Source organism: Ursus americanus, chromosome 13 (genome assembly GCF_024610735.1).
Source record: "Ursus americanus isolate L20-20 chromosome 13, mUrsAme1.1.p, whole genome shotgun sequence".
Taxonomy (NCBI): Eukaryota; Metazoa; Chordata; class Mammalia; order Carnivora; family Ursidae; genus Ursus; species Ursus americanus.
Window position 1 is genome coordinate 3,890,382 of NC_142139.1, and position 19,895 is coordinate 3,910,276.

The window sequence follows — 19,895 nt, forward strand, 5'->3', positions numbered from 1 at the left end:
GGTCACACTTTTATAAGTACAGTGTGGTGTTCAAACTTTTAGTGTGTGTGTATGGGGGGGGGGAGAAGTAAAAGGATCCGAAATTGGAAAAAGAACAGATTGTTTGCTATGATCAATTAAACTGATTCGTAAGAAACTGACCTTTCGGTAGATAAAAAGTCATCTGACATCGACAATTCTATGTGTCCACATTAAAGAGAAATCAGAGGATTTAGCCTATAGACGATGGACAGGAAAGCTCCCAGGAGCCATTATCACGGAAGATTAAAGGGCTTTGTCTTAAACGTCTTGTACAATTCATACTTAATATCTCAGTCTCAGCATTTCAGGTTTGGTCTCATACCAATAATAATATTGTCATCCCTCTTCACCCGGTTAATTTTCTTTTTATATTATTAGCTACTTTAATCTACCAAGTCCATTCTTCTTTATCTATTCCTGGATTCGCCTTGGTGCTTTACCCAGGCTACATGCTGAAATAAACGCTGAGCTTTCACTCTCCGAATAAAGTTTTCCTGCCAGAGGCTAGCTCTCTCTGAGAGCTTTACTCCCGCCTCACCCCCCGCCCCCGCCCCCGCCCATCCTTCCCGCAGCTTCAGCCTCCTGCACCTGCAAATTCTGCACTTTGCTTTCCCATCGTCCTCCTGTCTCCGAGCGGAGGAAACTGTGCCTTCTTCCTCTGAACCCCGGTTTAGATAAAGCAGCAACCCCTTGTCTTTGCTACCGAGGTGAGGGCGGGGACCCTTAGGGTAGAGGTGCTGGTGTTGAGGCTGAGTCCTGTCAGCGGCCTGTTCATCACGCACGGTTTATACCCTGAAATGACACACGGGTAACACGAGGAAATCGACAGCCAATCAGAATGCAAGCATCTTTGTGTCAGGGGCAGCAACCGCCTTGCCCAACCCGGAGGAGAGGCGCAACAGGACTTCGGGGTCAAACTTTCAGCTCGCGCGCCGCGCCTACCAGAGGACCGCTTCTACCGCGGTGCGAGCGCGTCCCCGTTTCTGCTCGGGCGTAGCCGATTGGAGGCGCGGGCAGAATGCGGTGGGCGCAGCCAATCCGGGGCGCCCTCCGCCGCTCTTCTCCCCGCCCCCCTCCTTGCGGCGCAGTGAGCAGCCTGCGTCCGGGGAGCCGGCGCCGCTGTCAGCTGGCGCCGCTGTCAGCTCGCGGTCTCCAGGGGTCCGCGGGAGGAGGCCGAGGCTGCGGACGCGGGCGCCCAGGCCATGGCCGCGCCCGGGTTGCCGCAGCCCCCCGCCGAGGGCTCGCCCTGGCCTCTGCGCCTGCTGCACACGCCTCCAGAGCTGCTGCGGCTGGACCCCACCGGCGGCGCGCTGTTGCTGCTCAGCCTCGCGGCGCTGCTCGGCTGGGGCTGGCTGTGGCGGCACCGGGCGCGGGGCATCCCCCCCGGCCCCACGCCCTGGCCCGTGGTGGGCAACTTCGGCTTCGTGCTGCTGCCTCCGTTCCTCCGACGGAAGAGCTGGCTGCACCGCCGGGCGAGGGCCGCGGGAATGGAGCCCTCGGCCCTGGGCCCGCAGTTGCTCCTGGCCGACCTGGCTCGCGTGTACGGCAACGTCTTCAGCTTCTTCATCGGCCACTACCTGGTGGTGGTCCTCAGCGACTTCCACAGCGTGCGCGAGGCGCTGGTGCAGCAGGCCGAGATCTTTAGCGACCGCCCGCGGGTGCCGCTCGTTTCCCTCGTAACCAAGGAGAAGGGTGAGCCGGAGCCTTGGGGGTCGCGGGCCGCGTGGACGCGCGATGCGGCGCCCGGGGCTCCCGGTGCGCGGGGCTGCGGTTCCTGCGCCCTTTCCAGCCCGCGCACCTAGCCACCTGCATCCAGCCCCGAAAGGGGAGGGCGGCGGCGACGCGTCCCTTTAACGGTGCCTTTAAGATCGCCTCCAGCTGCTGGATGGGTCACTCCTTCATAGTCCAAGATCAGAAGTAGGAAACCCACCAGAAAGTTGAGGAAGGGTAATGGGGACAGGGGTGGGGGTGGGAAGCAATGTGCGAAAGCCAGACTCTACCTTTCCAGGGATATTCTGTCCTTCCCAGAATAAGGCCTCATTCTCAAGGCTGTATCCCCAGGGGAAACTTTGGCCATGTTAGAAGGAGGCAGGGATATTCTTTACACCTTCTGAGTTCTGAGTGAGAGTTTAAAAATATATTTTCCATAAGATATAAGGTCCAGAAAACACTTTAGGAGCCTATTAGCAAACCTCATTTACTGGGTTTGTAGCCTCTGATTTCAGCTTCTGGAAATCCAAGTTGGGCAGTTTTGAAGGTTGGGAAACATTATCATCTGCAATAAAAGATCACATTTACCCTTTCCTTAACTCCACGCCCCCCTTTGTTTATCAGGCTTACCCTTTGTTTTACTGACTGAGTCAGATGTTAATTTAATTGCCTTTCATCAATCAGGTGTTAAATCTAAATGTCTTTCCCTCCAGAAGCTTTTTCTCACTTCCTCTCCAATTTAGGCTCCCTTTTGGAACCAATTTCTATGCACAATTGCTTTTCCTTTACTGCACTTAACAAAACTGGGGCTGCATAATTTTGTAACTGGATGTGGGTCTTCACCACTAGACTGATGTCTAGGAGAATGTGGAATGTGGCATAAAGAGATCCAGGCTTTTTAGAATCTGATTAAGCCAGAGTTTGGATCGGGATTTTAAATGAGTAGTAATGATGATCAAAATGTTTTAATGTCCCACTGAAAAACAAATGTCACCATCCATAATGCACCATTTCCATGCCTTCACACATCACTGCTGCTTCTACCTAGAGTTTTCTTCCCATCTCATGGCTGGCTAGAGAACTCCTGTTTGCTTTGCTTTGCTTTTCTCTCCCTTTTTATAAAAAAAAAAATCGTAGTGAGATACACATCATAAGATTTGCCATCTTAACCATTTTTAAGTTCAGTGACATTAAGTCATTCACATTGTTGTGAAACCATTACGACTTTCGGCAGAACACTTCTTATCTTGGAAAACTGAAACGTCATAACCATTAAACAAACATTAAAAAAGCTCCCTCCTTGGGGCACATGGTGGCTCAGTTGGTCGAGCATTCAACTCTTGATCTTGGGGTCATGAGTTCAAGCCCCACGTTGGGGATAGGGATTATTTAAAATTAAACAAAAACAAACAAAACCCCTTCCATCCTCTCTCTAGTCCCTGGCAACCAGTGTTCTATTTTCTGCCTCTACAAATGCGACTATACTAGGTACTTGATATAAGTGGTATCGTCCCATGTTTGTCCTTTTGTGACTGACATATTTCACTTAGCATCATGTTCTAAGGTTCTTCCACGTTGTAGCTTGTGTGAGAATTGCCTCCCTTGTTAACTCTGAATACTATTTAATTAAATGTCTATAACACATTTTGTTTATCCTTTTGTCCGCTGATGGAACTTGGGGACTTCTGCCTTTTAGGTATTGTGAAAAATGCTGCTAGGAACTTGGCACACATCCATGTGAGTCCCTCCTTTCAATTCTTTTGGGTAGAAACCCAGAAATAGAATTGCTTGATCATGTGGCAATTCTATATTTAATTTTTTGAGTAACTGTCTTACTGTTTTCCATGGTGGCTGCGCCATTTTACATTCTCTGGTGGCAGTGAATAAGGTTCCAATCTGTCCACATCTTCACCCACAGTTGTTATTTTCCATTTTTTCACACCTGCTTGTCTGTCACCTCTTTGAGAATGTGTTCCCTGACAGACTCTCTACACCACCAGGGAGAGGTGAGCTACCCTTTCTCCATGATACCACTGTTTCATTTTAAACTCTGCTCCCCACCCACCCCTGCCGGTCAGTCAGCACATCTCCTCCCTTCCTCCTGCAGATACAGTTCTGCATCCATCCACTTCTTTCCATCTCCATTGTCAACACCCTCAATCAGTACCATCATTTTTCATCTGATAGTTGAATACTCTTAACTAGCCTGCTTCCTCCCCTCTAGTTTTTTTGCAGACAGCAGCCAAGGGATCTCTTTTAAAAAACCGTGAATCAAACTATGTTGCTCCCCAGCTGAAACCAGCTGCCTCTGTGTCCTTCACCTACTGCGCTCCGAAGGACCTGGCCCCTGCCTGCCTTTCTGACTTTAGCTCTTTTCATCCTGCCTTTACTTGTTCATTTCAACTTGCTCTAGAAAAATTAAGCAGATTCCTGCCAAGCTTGTGACTGTTTCGGTCTGCTTGGTTTGTTGTCCTTGGACATGGAATAACTTTTCACTTGACTGACTCCTTATCCTCTCTCAGGCCAATTGTCACCTTTCAGTCCTATTTTAGACACTGCCCAGTATCACAACGTATTTTATCTCATTCATATTTCACTCATTAAACGCCTTGAAAATACTTAGGTTACGACCAGCTCCACCTATCAATGGAATATAAACTCTGTGAGGGCAGAGATTTGGTTCATCTTGTGAACCACTGTTTCGCCACTTATCGGTACAAGTGGGTAATCAAGACATGAGTGAATTTGTGCATACAAGCGTCTGTTGATGTACTTACTACATTACATTGTAATTTTTTTTTTGCATGTCTATCGTTTCCTCTGGATTTTTTTTTTTAAAGGTATGAGTTAGATTTTCTTCTTTGTGGTCCTTCTTGGTGGGTTTATGGTTTGCTCAAAAATCTGTAATAAACAGTTTCTAAGTATTAGTTGGGTCACAACTTATTATTAGATCCTTTATGTAGGAAAGGACTGGGTACCTGGGGTAACTTGGTGTTTCAGCATCGCAAAACATCCATTCCCCCAAGAGACCATTAGGATTTTTTAGGTGATACTGCTCAGACGGCCTAATGGATGTGTGTTGGGTCATGTGCTGTGAATTGAGAAAAATACTGTGGCTGGCGAAGGTGATTGACAAGAGAAGGTGAAGGAAGAACCGTAGGCCACAAAGGAAATGCTGTGGGGTTAACTTAGAGTAGAGAACAGATCATCTGGATAGGAAAATGTAGATAACTGAGGAATTTTTGTAATGGAACTTTTTCTAGGGTGAAGAATAAAAGGGGAGAATGTGAGTTTATTTCAAGATGTCCCTCAAAGGGTGAAGGACCAGACAAATTCTGAGCAGACTTTATAGATTGAGAAATGGGTAGCCTGCAGTTACCAGCCTGAAGAAGAAAAGCCAGGGGGCTAAAAGCTGAGCTGCTGAGCTCAGCAGGATTTGGGGAGTGCCCCGGCTGCCTCTGGCTACTGTTCCCAATGGCAGAATTGTAAACTGTGAAGTTGCCTAGGAAAGACATGTGTAGAGTACAGGAGAAAGAGAAATGGTCTCAGGAATTAGAGGTCAATAACATTATTTATTGCAAGATATTTTTGGAGAATGTTGCTGCCTAAGTTGGCGAGACTAGCAGAGAAGTGAATGTTTCGTAAGCAGTGGTGTGCACAGGCAGGCTTGAAATAGTTGACAACACATTGCCAAAAAGTTCTAGAATGTGGGAGGTTGTTTATTTTGTTCATTATATTTGAATTTTGCAAAGCATCATGCTTAGACAAGTTGATGTTTTTTTTTAATTCCCAAAAAGCTGTAGTAAACTAGATAGACCATTAAGATATTTCACATTAGCCATGTCATCCGACTCATGAATCTATCTGGTTCTTTTCCCGAGCAGGAATAGAAAACAAAGTTACAAAGTCAGAGCCAAGGCTACCAAAAGAGTGCTTTACTCTAAGTGTGGTCTATTTCTTCTAAACGGTTTGTGCACATCACATTTTTATTATAAAATATTTCAAATATGAAGTTCAGAGAAGAATGTAAATTCATTTATCTACCATTCACATTTGCTTCCGATTCATAAACAATACATAGCTTCATTTGGTATGTTTTTTAAAAACTTACATATGTTATTTGTTTGAGAGAGTGCACATGAGATCGGGGGTAGGGGGGAGAGGGGAAGAATCTTAAACAGGCTCCACGAGCAGCATGGAGCCCCGTGCGGGCGCTCGATCTCACAACCCTGAGGTCATGACCTCAGCTGAAATCAGGAGTTGGATGTTCAGCGGACTGAGCCACCCAGGCGCCTCTAACGTATCTACTTCCAGTTTTTGTTTGTTGATTTATCTGTTTCCTTGTTGATAGAAATTAGATGCTTTCTAATTTTAAAAGATTGCTAGAGGCTTCGAGCAAAAGTGAAAGCAAGCTGTAGAGCCATAAAAATGGAAAGTAAAAGGAAATTTGGAAGAAGTTTAAAAGCAGGGTATAGACCAGTCAGTGTTCCCTACTTGAAAGGGGAACATGATGCAGAATGAAATTAGGAAATGAAGGTAGAAAATGAAAGTTCATCTGGGGAATTTAAAAATGAATGAGGAAAGCAGGATAACCATATTTTGTAGTAAGGTCAGTAAAATAGGTATTTGAAATTCTTGTGTACTCATATCAAGAAGGCCTGAATTCCCACTAAGAGGAACACTTCTATGACCCCAGAGAAAGAAAGGACGAATATAATCAGTGGATGGATAGCACCTTCTCTGCTTCAGGAGGAAGAAAACGTATGTGTGGTAAATGTAAATTGCATCAGATTTAATGTAATTTAAGTATTTTTACTTTAGCGTATGTTTATTACTATAAAACGTTAAAACATGGAAAAGGAAAAGAATTCCTTTCCATTCTTTCCAAAAAGAATTGAAAATCATCTGTGATTCCTGTCGTTTTGAGATAGCCGTGACCGACATTTTTATGCATTGCCTTTGTCTCAGGCGACTGGACCTGTTTTAACAGAGTACCATAGCCTGGGTGGCTTATAAACGACAGAGTTTATTTCTTATGGTTCTGGAGGCTGGGAAATGCAAGATCAAGGCCCCAGCGGACTCGGTGTCTGGGGGGGCCCACTTCCTAGTTCCCTGATGGCCATGTGTAACCTCACATGGTAGAAGGGGGGCAAGGGAGATTTTTATAAGGATACTGATCTCATTTGTGAGGGGCCTTCACCTTTGTGACCTAAATCACCTCCCAAACACCTCACTTCAGATGCCATCACGTTGGGCATTAGGATTTAACATATGAATTTGGAGGGGGACACAAACATTCAGCCTGTGGCAACCTTCCAGTATTTTTTCTATTTGTACATGTATTTTTATCCCTTTGTTAAAAACGTAGATTCAATTAGCCAACATATAGTACATCATTAGTTTCACGTGTGGTGTTCGATAATTCATCACTTGTGTGTAACACCCAGTGCTTATCACATTGTACATGTATTTTTAAAAAGTGTATTTGCTTCTGTCAAATGAAATCATATTCACACTCTTTAAAATTGTTTTTATCATTTAAATTTTCTGAGTATGTTTCCTTATTATTCAATATTCTCCTGCAAAGATCATAAGAGCTGTACAACATTCCTTTGTGAGAATGTATCACAGTCAATTTAGCCTATCCTGCATTTGGTTTGAAGTGGATTTTTGTTTCAACTGTCTACCACTTGTTCCTCTGATAAGCACTCCCCTTTGAGGAACTCTTTGTCCTCACCACCCGTTTGTACCCACTAACTGTGGTTGGAAGAGGAGATGCCCTATCTTTATATGAACTCCCTTCTCTGGCCACAGTGACTGGTCAAGGGATAGACCCTGATCAAAGATGACTTGATACACTCCTATGATACAACTTCAGTACAGTCCAACATCTCACATTCAATACAACACATCCCAACAACGCCACATTCAATAGCATATATTCCAAGTCTGCAACTTCACTCCAATCCAACATACAGCATTCGATACAACATGCAACTTCAATACAGTCCAGCATACAACAGTGTATATGGATTGTTGGTTGATCTAGTTCCTCAAAAGACTAACATCTTAAAAAGAGGGATTGTGTCTTTTTAATCTATATGCCCTTAGTAACTGGCACACAGGGGACTCTAAATAAATACTGAAAAAACTGTTAGGAAAGAGGCATTTTACTAGATAAAATATGTCTAAAATACAAGTGCATAGTTTGAAAGATGGTGAGTAGATAATACAGACTGAGGACCTAATAAAAGTTTCTTGAGAAATAGGACAAAGCAGAGATATCATTTGTGATATCTTAAATTAGATGGCAGTTAAAATTAGTATCAAATCCTGAAGTTAGGAAAAAGAAGGGGGCCCAACAACACTTATGTCTGAATGCTGAATGCTGCAAGACATGGCCATGGTTAAATGCAGTAGGAGTGGCTAAGCTGTGGTTGTCTAGGAAATAGTTTATGGGGCTTTATTGAATAAAGGGAGAGTTCTCGTTTCAGGAATGGTGAAGACGTTTCCATTTCTTCTTTGTCTTGATAATCACACACCAAACCAAAGGGACTTTTAACAGAAGCACACACTCCGTCCATGGTGAAATGAATCTACAATCCTGTGCCACAACATTTGAAGAGAAAAAGTAGACCTAGGATTGGAAAATAACTTCATGGTGTGGAGGATGACCACTCTCAAGTGTCTACAAGGGGGAGGGGGTGTACTAGTGGAGTGTGAGACAGTTTACCCTGTGGAACCCCAGAAAGTCTCAGGAATTGGAGGTACCAGTGATTACAGGAGACAGGGATGAGCCACTGAGTTTGAAATGCATATAAAATATAGTTAGACCAGTTTCTTATCACCACAACCACTCCCTCAGAAAACAAAGTAGATGCTTTGGACAGTCTTGGGTTTTAGTGACCTCTTGGACAAGGATGTGGAGTGGGTGAGTGAGGGCAGAGAGATACGACCTTGTATCATACAAGATGAAAAGTTGCCTCTAGGTAAAGAGAGGACTCTTGAAGAGCTTCACTTGGAGTGAAAGATTGAATTTGACAGAGAACACCCAGCAAACCTGGCCACTAGCAAAAGAAAAGAAGGAAATTTGTCTTTCTTGGCTTGGACCCTGGTAAAGAAAATGTTCTCTCCTACTGCTGCAATCCCTGCTGCAACTAGCCCTGCCATTTTAGTGCAAAAGCAGTCACAGACTATATGTAAATGAATTACAGTGGCTCATTAACTGGCTGTGTTCTAGTAACCTTTATTTATAAACCCTGAAATTTGAATTTCATGGTTTTTGTATATCATGACATATTGTTTTGATTTTTTCCAACCATTTAAAAATACTAAAACAATCTTTGCTGACTGGCCATATAAAAAGAGGCAACAGCTGGATTTGACCTATGGGCTGAAGTTTGCTGATTGTTAATCTAGACTTTAAATAAATGTGTTAAAAATTTAAGGGTGAGGATTCACTCTGTTTCTCTAATGCAAAAAAAGGTGAGAAAGGAAAGGGAAAAAAGAATAGATACAGTAGGACTAAGTTCAAAATAATAGAAATAAGTTAGTAATTATATTAAATGTAAATGGAATAAATTGGCTAAAATATTGCTAGAATGGATTTTTTTAAAAATCCAAATGTATATTAATTAATTTATAAGATTTATTTATTTGAGAGAGAAAGAGAACACGCATGAGCATGTGCACAGGGGAAAGAGCAGGAGAGAATTCCCAGGCAGATTCCCACTGAGCATGGAGTCTGACCCTGCTGATCTCAATGACCCATGAGATCACAACCTGAGCCAAAACCAAGCCGAAACTGGCTGAGCCAACCAGGTGTCCCAAATCTATGTTATTTTGAAAGAGATATACCCTCCTCTGAGAAAGAGACATACATAAGGGTACATTAAAATTCAAAATAAAAGAAAGGAAAATGTTATATGGAGACAATACTTTAAAAAGAAAAGCTGATGTCTTTTTGACAATGTATACTTTAAGTCAAACTTCATTGTTAAGAAGTAATGAATTAAATGATGATAAAAGGAAGCTTTTTATTAAGCCAGGAAGATATAATAATTTTAAACTTGCATGTACCTAACAATACATATGTACCTAAGAGCAAAGATACGTAGATATAAATAGCTATATCGCAGTATAATGTAGCAAAACTTGCAGAACTGCAAAGAGTAGTTGATAAATGTACCATATACCAAAATAGTTTAACATAAGTATTTGAGTAATTGAGAGAGCAGGGAGATAAAAATTTGCTAAGGATACAAAAGATTTGATTCCAACATTTACCAGGCTTTTCCTATTGGACATATAAAGAACCCTGTATCCAACAATTGATTTAAACAAAACTTCTTCTCAATTTTATTGGAAATTTTATTAAAATTGATCACATACTAGGCTAAAAAGCAAACCTCATTCGTGTCAAAAATCAGTATAAGACAATTTAGGTAGCAAAAAGATCATAACAAAAAATTTTAAATAAGATTATAATGAAAATACATGCAAACAATACTTGTGGACTATAACTCATGTGGTACTCAGAGGCAAAAATAGAATCTTAAGTTATTTATTAGGATAAAGGTCTGAAAACTAGTGAGTTAGATGACCAACTGTATATATCTGGAAAAAAATAAAAGCATAAGAGAAAAAAAGGAACATACCATTATAATTTTAGACAAATTCTTCCAGAGAGAAAGAATATACCCTGGCTCATTTTAGGAGGTCAGTATATTCAGACAAGTGTATTATGAGAGTGGAAATGTATTGGCCATTTCCATTTGTGAGTATGAATTAAAAAACACTAGGGGGGTGCCTGGGTGGCACAGTCAGTTAAGTGTCTGACTCTTGGTTTTAGCTCAGGTTGTGATCTCAAGGTTGTGCGATGGAGCCCTGCGTCAGGTTCCACGCTCAGCTCGGAGTCTGCTTGGATTCTCTCTCCCTCTACCTCTGCTCTTACCACTTGTGCTCTCTCTCTCTAAAATAAATAAATAAATCTTTAAAAAATATATTAGGAAACCAAATCCAACATTAAGACCGTAAAAGCACTATAACCAAAACTGGATTTATTCTTGCATTGCAAGCAGGTTCAATTCTCAGAAAGAAGGCAATTTTCAAATCTATAAATTAAATGCAATTCCAGTGAAAATCCCAAAAGTTTTTTTTAAATAGAATTTGACAAGCCGACTTTAAAGTTTTATAAAAGAGTGAGGAGCCAAGAATAATAATAAAAATTTTTTGAAAGAGAACAAGGAGGGGGGACTTCCCTATTAGATGTTAAGACTTACTATGAAGTTTATTTATATCTTAAAAAGTAACAGTAATTAAAGCAATGTGCTTTAAGTGCTTCATAGCGTAACTTGGCAAGTCTTCTGTGCATTGGAGATGTGCATATTTTATGACTCATCAATCCACTCTTAGCAATGTCTTCAAAACTCTGAGGAAGTAGAAAAGGTAGAATAAATATATTTTCTAAAAAATCTTTAGAAATTTGCCTCCCATGCACTTTTGCTGTAGCAAAATCAGGGAAGGAAATAAGGAGGAAGAAATAGAATCCAGGAAATGGGTTCAACACAGGAGAGTCTAAGAAAATTCCTAAATAATGCCACACAGAAGTCACCAAACACCTGAACAGAAGATCTGGAAAGGCACCCGCTGTGGATTTGAGCAGATATGTGGCAGAGCCCAAGGAGAAAAGCTAAACTGATAGCTTGTCTGGTTCTTTTGACCACATGGATGTCTATTTCGAAGGGCATTTTATGGAGGTATTAAAGATTAACCACAGAGAGGGTCTGTATGTACCCCATCTCAGTGCCAGGCACACAGTCGCGTTCAGAAATACTAGTTAGCTATGTAAAGCATGTCCTCAAAAGTGGCAGAAATGAAGTCAATTAAAAATGGGGAAGGAGAACTGGCTGGAACAATGAAGGGCACCATGGAAAATAAGGGGGTGAAATAGGTGATGGGAAGCAAGGACTGTTTGAAAACAATTTGGTACATCGGGGAACAGCTCTATTGGGTTTTGGTGGTGGGAGATGTATAACATAAGTGAGGGTCAAATAAGGTAGAGCTGTGGAGATGGTTTTAAATTAGGGCTGTTGCCAGCATCAGACATTTTAGAGTACCTGCCAGTTATTCGGTTCCAAACTAGTAGCCAGAGTTATAATCCAACTGGGCTGTTGATTTATTCAGTTAATATTTAACAAGCTTCTCCCGTATCCCCAGAATAATGCCAGAAGCTGGGATCTTAATGGTCAGCACAGTCTGATAATGTCCCTGCCCTCCTCCTATTCAGAATGCTGAGAATATGGGGATATCCAGCCTGAAGCATTTTTTAAGCCTGGATTTATTCTTACAAAGCCTAAGATTTGGAAATTTACACTGACTCTAGAAATTGAAATTCATTGCTTTTCATTCACCAGGAGTTCCTACCTATCATAATAAGCTTTATCAGATATGATTTTTGTTATTAGTAACATATACTATCTTGATAATTCAACCTTGCTCATCACTCTTCTTGGCTGGTGATCTCTACCTGTAGCTGAATTTTGCACAAGGGGTTTGACAAACACAGAACACACCTCATCGTAGGTCCTGCTCAGTAGGATCAGGCATTGCTCTCTCTCACCTTCTTTTCTCACTGTCCTTTTCCAGGGATTGTATTTGCACATTATGGTCCAGTCTGGAGACAACAGAGGAAGTTCTCTCATTCAACTCTCCGTCATTTTGGCTTGGGAAAGCTGAGCTTGGAGCCCAAGATTATTGAGGAGTTTAAATATGTGAAAGAGGAAATGCAGAAGCATGGAGAAGACCCCTTCGACCCTTTCCCCATTGTCAACAATGCCGTCTCTAACATCATCTGCTCCCTGTGCTTCGGCCAGCGCTTTGATTACACCAATAGTGAGTTTAAGAAAATGCTCAATCTTATGTCACGAGCGTTGGAAATCTGTCTGAACACCCAGCTCCTCCTGGTTAACATATGCTCCTGGCTTTATTATCTTCCTTTTGGACCATTTAAGGAATTAAGACAAATCGAAAAGGATATTACCACTTTCCTTAAAAAAATCATCAAGGACCATCGAGAGTGTCTGGACGTAGAAAACCCTCAAGACTTCATAGACATGTACCTTCTCCATGTGGAGGAGGAGAGCAAAAATAACAGCAATAGTAGCTTTAATGAAGATTACTTATTTTATATCATTGGTGATCTCTTCATTGCTGGGACTGATACCACAACTAACTCCTTGCTTTGGTGCCTTCTGTATATGTCACTGAACCCCGACATACAAGGTAATTAACCAATGTTTCCTTTATCCAAGCAAAGCCAGATTATTTAAACCAGTACCAGCAACTTGGGCGATCCTGTGGCTCCTAACACTAAGCAGTGTCTTCAGGCCCAAAAACAAAGTGGAAATACTTGAATCCCATAGGGAACTGGGAAGGTGTTAACAGCGAAACTCCCAAGCTTCTAGACAGTGGGACTGATGTCCTATTTGCTTGCCCTGAATCTGTGTGAAATGTGTGCTAGAGGAAGGCTTTTAGAAAAGAAAGACAATTTGAAGCTAACGGGAGTTACCGTGATTATCTGAACCCAGTCCTCTTGCTTTGAAAATGGAGACCAGAGACCCAGAGAAGTTATGTGACTTTCCCGAGATCACAGAGCTCCTTCCACCACATCAATACCGATAGGTAGTGAGTGTCTGGCAGTTCACAGTAGAAGACCACAAAGGAGGATGGTGTATTACTTTTCAATTCCTCCTGCAACAAATCACCACAAACTTAGTGACTTAAATCAACACAGATTTGTTGTTATCTTAAAGGTCCGTGTCTCCCTGGGCTAAAATCAAAATGTTGGCAGGGCGGCATTCCTTTCTGGAGGCTCAAGAGGAGGATCCATTTCCAGCTTCCTTGACTCTGGGCCCCCTTCCTCTATCTTCAAAGCCAAGGATGTTGCAGCTGTTCTGACCATTTTCTTTTACTCACATTTCCCTCTGACACTAAACTGGGAGAAGTTCTTTAGTTTGAAAACCCATGTAATTAGTGCACACCCAGAAAATCCAGAATCATCTCCCCACCTCAAGACTCTTAATCAAAATACCTGCAAGGTCTTTTTTTTGCCACATAAAATAACATATTCATAGGTTCCAGGGGTTCGAGGTGTGGGTGTCCCTGAGGGGCCATTTTCTATTATAAATGAGATTATGCTTACTGCATTAGTTAACTATTGATGAGTAACAAATTATCCCCAAATTTAGCAGCTTAAAGCAACCACTATTTACTATCTCACATAGGGATCCCAGGGCAGCTTCGCCCGGTTGGTCTGGCTTAGGATTTCTCATGAAGTTGTCAAGCTGTTGGCTGGAGCTGCAGCCATCTGCAGACCTGACGGGAACTGAAGGATCCACTTCTAAGATGGCTTGTCCACTTGACTGTTGGCTGTAGGCCTTACCAGTTGGACTTTTCCATAAGGCCGCCTGACTTGGCAGCTGTCTTCCCCAAAAATGATTGACCCAAGAGAGAGCGAGTACCGAGACAGGAGCCACAGTGTCTATTATAGCCTAAGCTCAGAAGGGACACGCCATCACTTCTCCTTTATTCTGTTGGTCACACAGACCAGCATGGTACAGGGTGGGAGGGGACTGTACAGGGATGTGAACACCGAGAGGCAGGGATCATTGGGGGCCATGCTGGGCTACCTCACGTTGTCACATAAAAGCTGAGAGGGTCAGTCCACTGTTCATATGAGAGAATGACTGAGAGGACTCCCGAATCCAGAATGCTTTCTCCTTTACCCATCTATCTGTTCTGCTATTTCAAAGTCACAAGATGGTACCAGGTCCCTGGGACCAGCTGCCTCTACTTGGAATATGAGACCAATGCTTCACTTCTCCGAGGCTGGGTCGGTCTGAACCGTCAGCTTAGCAGTTGTGGGTATGCTGTGATGGCAAGTATGCATAGGACGGCAGTCGCAATTCTCCCGGCTTATCTTCTGGTTGACTCTTTGCTATTCTTTCCTTTTTTTTTTTTTTTTTTTTTTTTTTAATAGAAAAGGTTCAGGAAGAAATTGAAAGGGTCATTGGTGCTGACAGAGTCCCTTCCCTCACTGACAAGGCCCGGATGCCCTACACAGAAGCCACCATCATGGAGGTGCAGAGGCTGACGGTGGTGGTGCCACTTGCCATTCCTCACATGACCTCGGAGAAAACAGGCAAGTCCAGGATCTTTCTCCTTTGAGTGCCCTTGAGGGGAGCCCAGCCCCTGGATCCAAAGGAGGTGAAGGGACGGTGAGCCGACCACTCTGAGGGTTTCACATGGCGTCGTGGATAATCAAATGTCCAGGGAACGTTTCGGTTGTCCGTTATTCAGGTCCTGGCAGTCCCGCCCGGCTCGTTTTATAAATAGCGCGCTAGGCTTCCGAGCATGCGCACTTGTGCGGTCAAGCAAATTCTGCCGCCGTTTAAGACCGCTGTGCTGGCAGGAAAGACGCCAGAATTAACAAAGGCACCTCTCCGTCTTCTTGGAGGGTCAGAAGAGCTCGCGGAAATACGGTATTAAGGATTTTAACCGGGAATTATCCTACTTCACCTTTTACAGTCGTACAACCGAAACACCGATATTAACTAGGAGAGCCCTTCTGAGTCTAAGGGCACCTGTGGCAACTTCTCACCCACACTGAAATGGGTCCATTTTGTCATGTCTTTGACACATAAGCACCCAGACTCCATGTAGAATCCCTCATAAGAAGGAACTTACCTCCTCTGTAGACAGCACCTGATGTAACAGGCTTAAATAGAGTTATAAGACAGTTGTAGGAAGCAATAACTTATAAATGACATTGGATCACTTCATGTTTTCTTTGGTCCAAATTAGATGCACTATGTGTGCAGTATCTTTTGGGCACTTTTTAAAGTGCGTATGAACTTGGCAGCTGCTAAGAGCCAGTGTTGACTTCCCTGTGCCGTTGACCCTTGGACAACACAGGTGTGAACTCTGGGTCCACTTATATGCAGCCTTTTTTCAATTAAAATAATGGAAAATTTTTTGGAGATTTGTGATAATTTAAAAAAACTCACAGATGAACTGTGGAGTCTAGAAATATCGAAGAAATTAAGAAAAAGGTATATCATGAATGCATAAAATATATACGTAGATATAATTTAATCTACCATTTACTACCATAAAGTACAGCCAACTCTTGAACAACATGTGGGTCCTCTTATGTGCAAATTTTTTACACTACCATATTGTAAATATATTTTCTTATGATTTTTTTAAAATATAAAATTTGTAATTCTCTGGAAAGTTTACCCAGAATGTCCTATGATTTCTGTTTCAGTGGTTTCTCTTAATTGTAATGTTTTTCTGGTTTGATTTAATTCATTCATTCAATATCGGTTAAAGCAGCTCCTGTGCCTTATCTCGGGCTAGGTCCTGGGAGCTGTGGAGAGGATGCCAGTTGATAAGGTCTGCCCCTACCTTCCAGCTCCTCAATGTTTAGTCTCCACAAATTAAGTAGCTAGGTATGTAACTAGATTTTTTTTCAGATAGTGATGTTTAGGGAGAACTACTAGTAAGAACGTGTTGAATGACACTGGGTTTGTTTGTTTGTCTGTTTTAGTGCTCCAAGGATATACCATTCCTAAAGGCACAGTGGTATTACCCAACTTGTGGTCAGTACACAGAGACCCAGCCATTTGGGAGAAACCAGATGATTTCTACCCTAATCGATTTCTGGATGATCAAGGACAACTTATTAAAAAAGAAACATTTATTCCTTTTGGGATAGGTCAGTTAAACTTTTATTTCTTTATGGTGTAATTAAAGAGGTAGAACTAGAAGAATCTTTTATCATGATACTGTTTTAAAAATATTTTTTTCTTGGGGAGCCTGGACAGCTCAGTCAGTTAAACATCTGACTCTTGATTTCAGCTCAGATCATGATCTCAGGGTTGTGAGATCGAGCCCTGCCTTGGGCTCTGAGCTCAGCGTGGGGTCTGCTTAAGATTCTCTCTCTTCCTCTCCCTCTGCCCCTCCCGCCCAACTCATGCTCTCTCTCTCTCTCTCTAAAATAAATAAATAAAATCTTTAGAGATATTTCTTTCTTAGCAAGCAAATGTAAGAGAAGAGGTAAATAATCCGGTTAATGCAGCCCCACTATATTCATTTCAGATTTTAAAAACAAAATGAAAGCAATTGGTTTTAAATCCTTAAATATGACTAGAATTCTCCCTTTCTGAGATGCCCAAGTGATTATTTGAGTCCCAGGAAATGGTTGGCGTTAAGAGCATCTTGTGACCTTCTGCTGGGCTGGTCGCTGAGAGGCTGGGTTCTCGAATCTCACCAGGCCCTCTTTTAGACACCTGCATGAGCACATGTAGGATTCTTTCTGTAAAAAAGGAATGCTCCAGAGATCTCATCTGACTCGTTCTCTCTTTAATCTTCCAGGTAAGAGCAAAGGAAAGAGATAGGTAGGTACGGAGGAGACAGAGAAGCCTGTGTCGGTCTCTAGTTCCAGTCTAGAATGAGGGTAGGTTTTTGTGAGCAGGAATTAAAATGTGAACTTCGTACATAAAAATTCTGATCAGCATATACTTTGGGAAGCCCTGAGGTATATGTGGCCATTTTATTTTAAAGCTCTCTGTATCTGCATTTAAAACACTTAGTGGAGGTATTTCAGATAAACTTGCTCTTCTTGAGATCGGAAGAGCCGTGGTATGATAATCCCAACCTTTTCTTCTGATCTCATTTTTAGGGAAGCGGGTATGTATGGGCGAACAGCTGGCAAAGATGGAATTATTTCTGCTGTTCGTGAGCCTAATGCAGAGTTTCACGTTTGCTCTGCCGAGGGGTTCCGAGAAGCCCCTCCTGACTGGCAGATACGGCCTAACTTTAGCCCCGCACCCATTTAATATCATCGTTTCAAAGAGATAAAGATCAAGCCTGAGAAGACAACATAAATACATTTCCTCCTTGACAGATTCCTTCCTTCTGCAGCTGAGAACCGACCCAGCGACGCAGCGCCCGGGTTAGGCTCAGATGAGAGGAGGACCAGACATGGGTAGACCTTGCCTCTTGGAAGGTTCCTCAGCAGAACATGTCTGTCACTTTACTAATGCCCGTCTGTGACTTAGGGGATGGGGACCCGAGTGCTGGGTCGGGAAGCAGGAGATCTGGATTTTATCCCCCGTGGCTTCCAGCAGCGAACATTCCTCCTCATCACTCAGTGCCTCCGTCATTCCGTGTGTGAAACGAGGTTCAGAAAACGTGCCTTCTCTCCCTCTCTCAGCGCTAAGGAAGGTCAAATGCCGCATGTCTTTCCCGACATCACCAACACACTGTTAAGTACTGATGACAAATTCGGAAGCCAAAGGAAGACCCGTCAGCTTAAGGCCTGTGACAACACGAAAGTAGGGCTCCTACTTGAGCGCTTTGCCAGAGAAGATGTGGGTTTCGGCCGTGAGTTAGAGCTTTTCTCTGCACAGATCCTACGTCAGTCTTGGGAGGGGGGAGGCTCGTTTTGTTACTGTTACCTTTTCCTTTGTGATTTAGTTTTTTACATTTTGTAGACGTGGGCTCAAGCGCCCCTGTCCGGTATGGAGAGGAAAGGCTGTTGTTTGAATGTACATGTCGGCCTTCTGTTTCAGCTGCGGGAACAGGGAGGCTGGCTGAAGAGGTGGCTTCATGGCTCAGAGTTGCTCTGCTGAGTTGCTTGCAGAGACGTCGCTCTTTCGACTTGAGCCCTGAGTAGTGAGCTTGGGAGTGCTGACACCGGGACTCCTCAGGGAAGGATTCAGGCTGTGCCAGACATCCCTTTCTTGTTCTCTCTTCCACTGGCTTCGTACGTCTCACCTTAGCACTTCTCAGACAGAGAGGCATTCTTAGTCCTGTGAAGAGAAGTACATCCGTCCTTAATAAAGACGGTCCCTTCAGAAGAGCAGTTCTCAAAAAAGGCGCTGACCCCTTTCAGGGGGTATTTGGAAATGTGTAAGTGCATCTTTGGTTATCACAATGGTGAGGGAGCTCTCGGCCTTTTGCTGCCGTGCGGCCAGGATGCTAAGTGTCTGAGCAGACCGGTACCAGGAGGAATAATCCTGCCAACTGCCAGTATTTTCCCCAGCCCACTCCTGGATTCTCCCTAGTGCTCCTGAGAGAGAAGTGACCACGATAATAAGATTCCCCCTGCAGGCTGAGCCTCCTCCTGCTGGCCCCAAACTCAGTGCTTTCCTTGTGTGCCTACACAGTTCTTACAGAAACTCGAGTAAGATGCATTTTGCAGCTGGTAGAGCTGAGCGTCAGAGAAGTGAAGGTGCCTAGTCCGAAGGTCCCGCTGTCATCTCAGACCTGCCCGTCCTTGTGACTGGAGAGTTCGGTCTGAACGCTGCTCTGTCCTGCCCGATCCCATGGGAGTCTACTCGGCGTTTTCAGTGCAGATGGGTGAAGTACAGACAAATCTCTAGGTGCCTTGAGGATTTTTGTCAACTAAAGAAACAGCAGCAGCAACAACAAAAACAAAACAAATAAACTAAGTGCCCAGGGACTGTGAGCGAATTGAGCGGCTGTTGTCTAGATTTGTGATGACGCAGGTGTGGTTATGCTGTACCTTGAGCGGGGCAGTTTGTTCCTCATCTGGAATTTTATACGCTTTTGAGGTGCACTAATAATTTGGCATTAGCAAGTTTATTATCCTAAATTTATGCATACATTCTCAACATTCCTAACCAGTTGCCGCTTCCTTGAAAAAAAAAAAAACAAACCCTGTTCTGTGAGATTTTGTTGAAATCAGATGGTCATTAAACTTTTAAACGTAATGCCTCAGACTGTAGCACTTAAAAACATCTCTGTGTGGTAAGCCACTGAAAGGACTGTTAATGCTTTCCTTGTATATGTTGGCGTTTTATGATTTTGTACCTTATGATTTATTTGAAGTGTAAAAATAATAGTACTTAGTTTTATATATCTTCCTAATACCTAATTTTTAATCCTCATCTTTAGCATAATTTTTGGTGCTTTTATTAAACTTTTAGTTTTAACTGAAATACTATCACGTCTGGTTTTTTGTTGCTTGTTTTAACTGCTAAACAAAAATTTTTAAACTACACGTCAAGTTAGGAAATGGAAGAGGGAGCCGACCTCCAAAGAGAAAGAGAGATGGTCACAGTGTAACAGAAGCA

General features: G+C 42.9%; 1 protein-coding gene across 4 annotated transcripts; it reads left to right on the plus strand.

Annotated features, from left to right (window-relative positions):
- The first annotated feature begins 1,012 nt into the window (after positions 1-1,012).
- CYP2U1 (cytochrome P450 family 2 subfamily U member 1) lies at positions 1,013-19,477 on the plus strand. Of its 4 annotated transcripts, XM_087866385.1 has the most exons (6): positions 1,013-1,713; positions 12,379-13,014; positions 14,771-14,932; positions 16,343-16,510; positions 17,170-17,192; positions 17,477-17,558. In XM_087866385.1, exons 1-5 carry the CDS (start codon positions 1,224-1,226, stop codon positions 17,190-17,192), a joined length of 1,479 nt encoding a protein of 492 aa, XP_087722511.1. In that variant the 5' UTR covers positions 1,013-1,223; the 3' UTR covers positions 17,477-17,558. The 4 variants fall into 4 exon arrangements, with proteins under 4 accessions (XP_087722511.1, XP_045655157.1, XP_087722510.1 ...); XM_045799201.2 differs by lacking the exons at positions 17,170-17,192; positions 17,477-17,558 and adding an exon at positions 17,702-19,477; XM_087866384.1 differs by lacking the exons at positions 17,170-17,192; positions 17,477-17,558 and adding an exon at positions 17,719-19,477.
- The last annotated feature ends 418 nt before the right edge of the window (positions 19,478-19,895 follow it).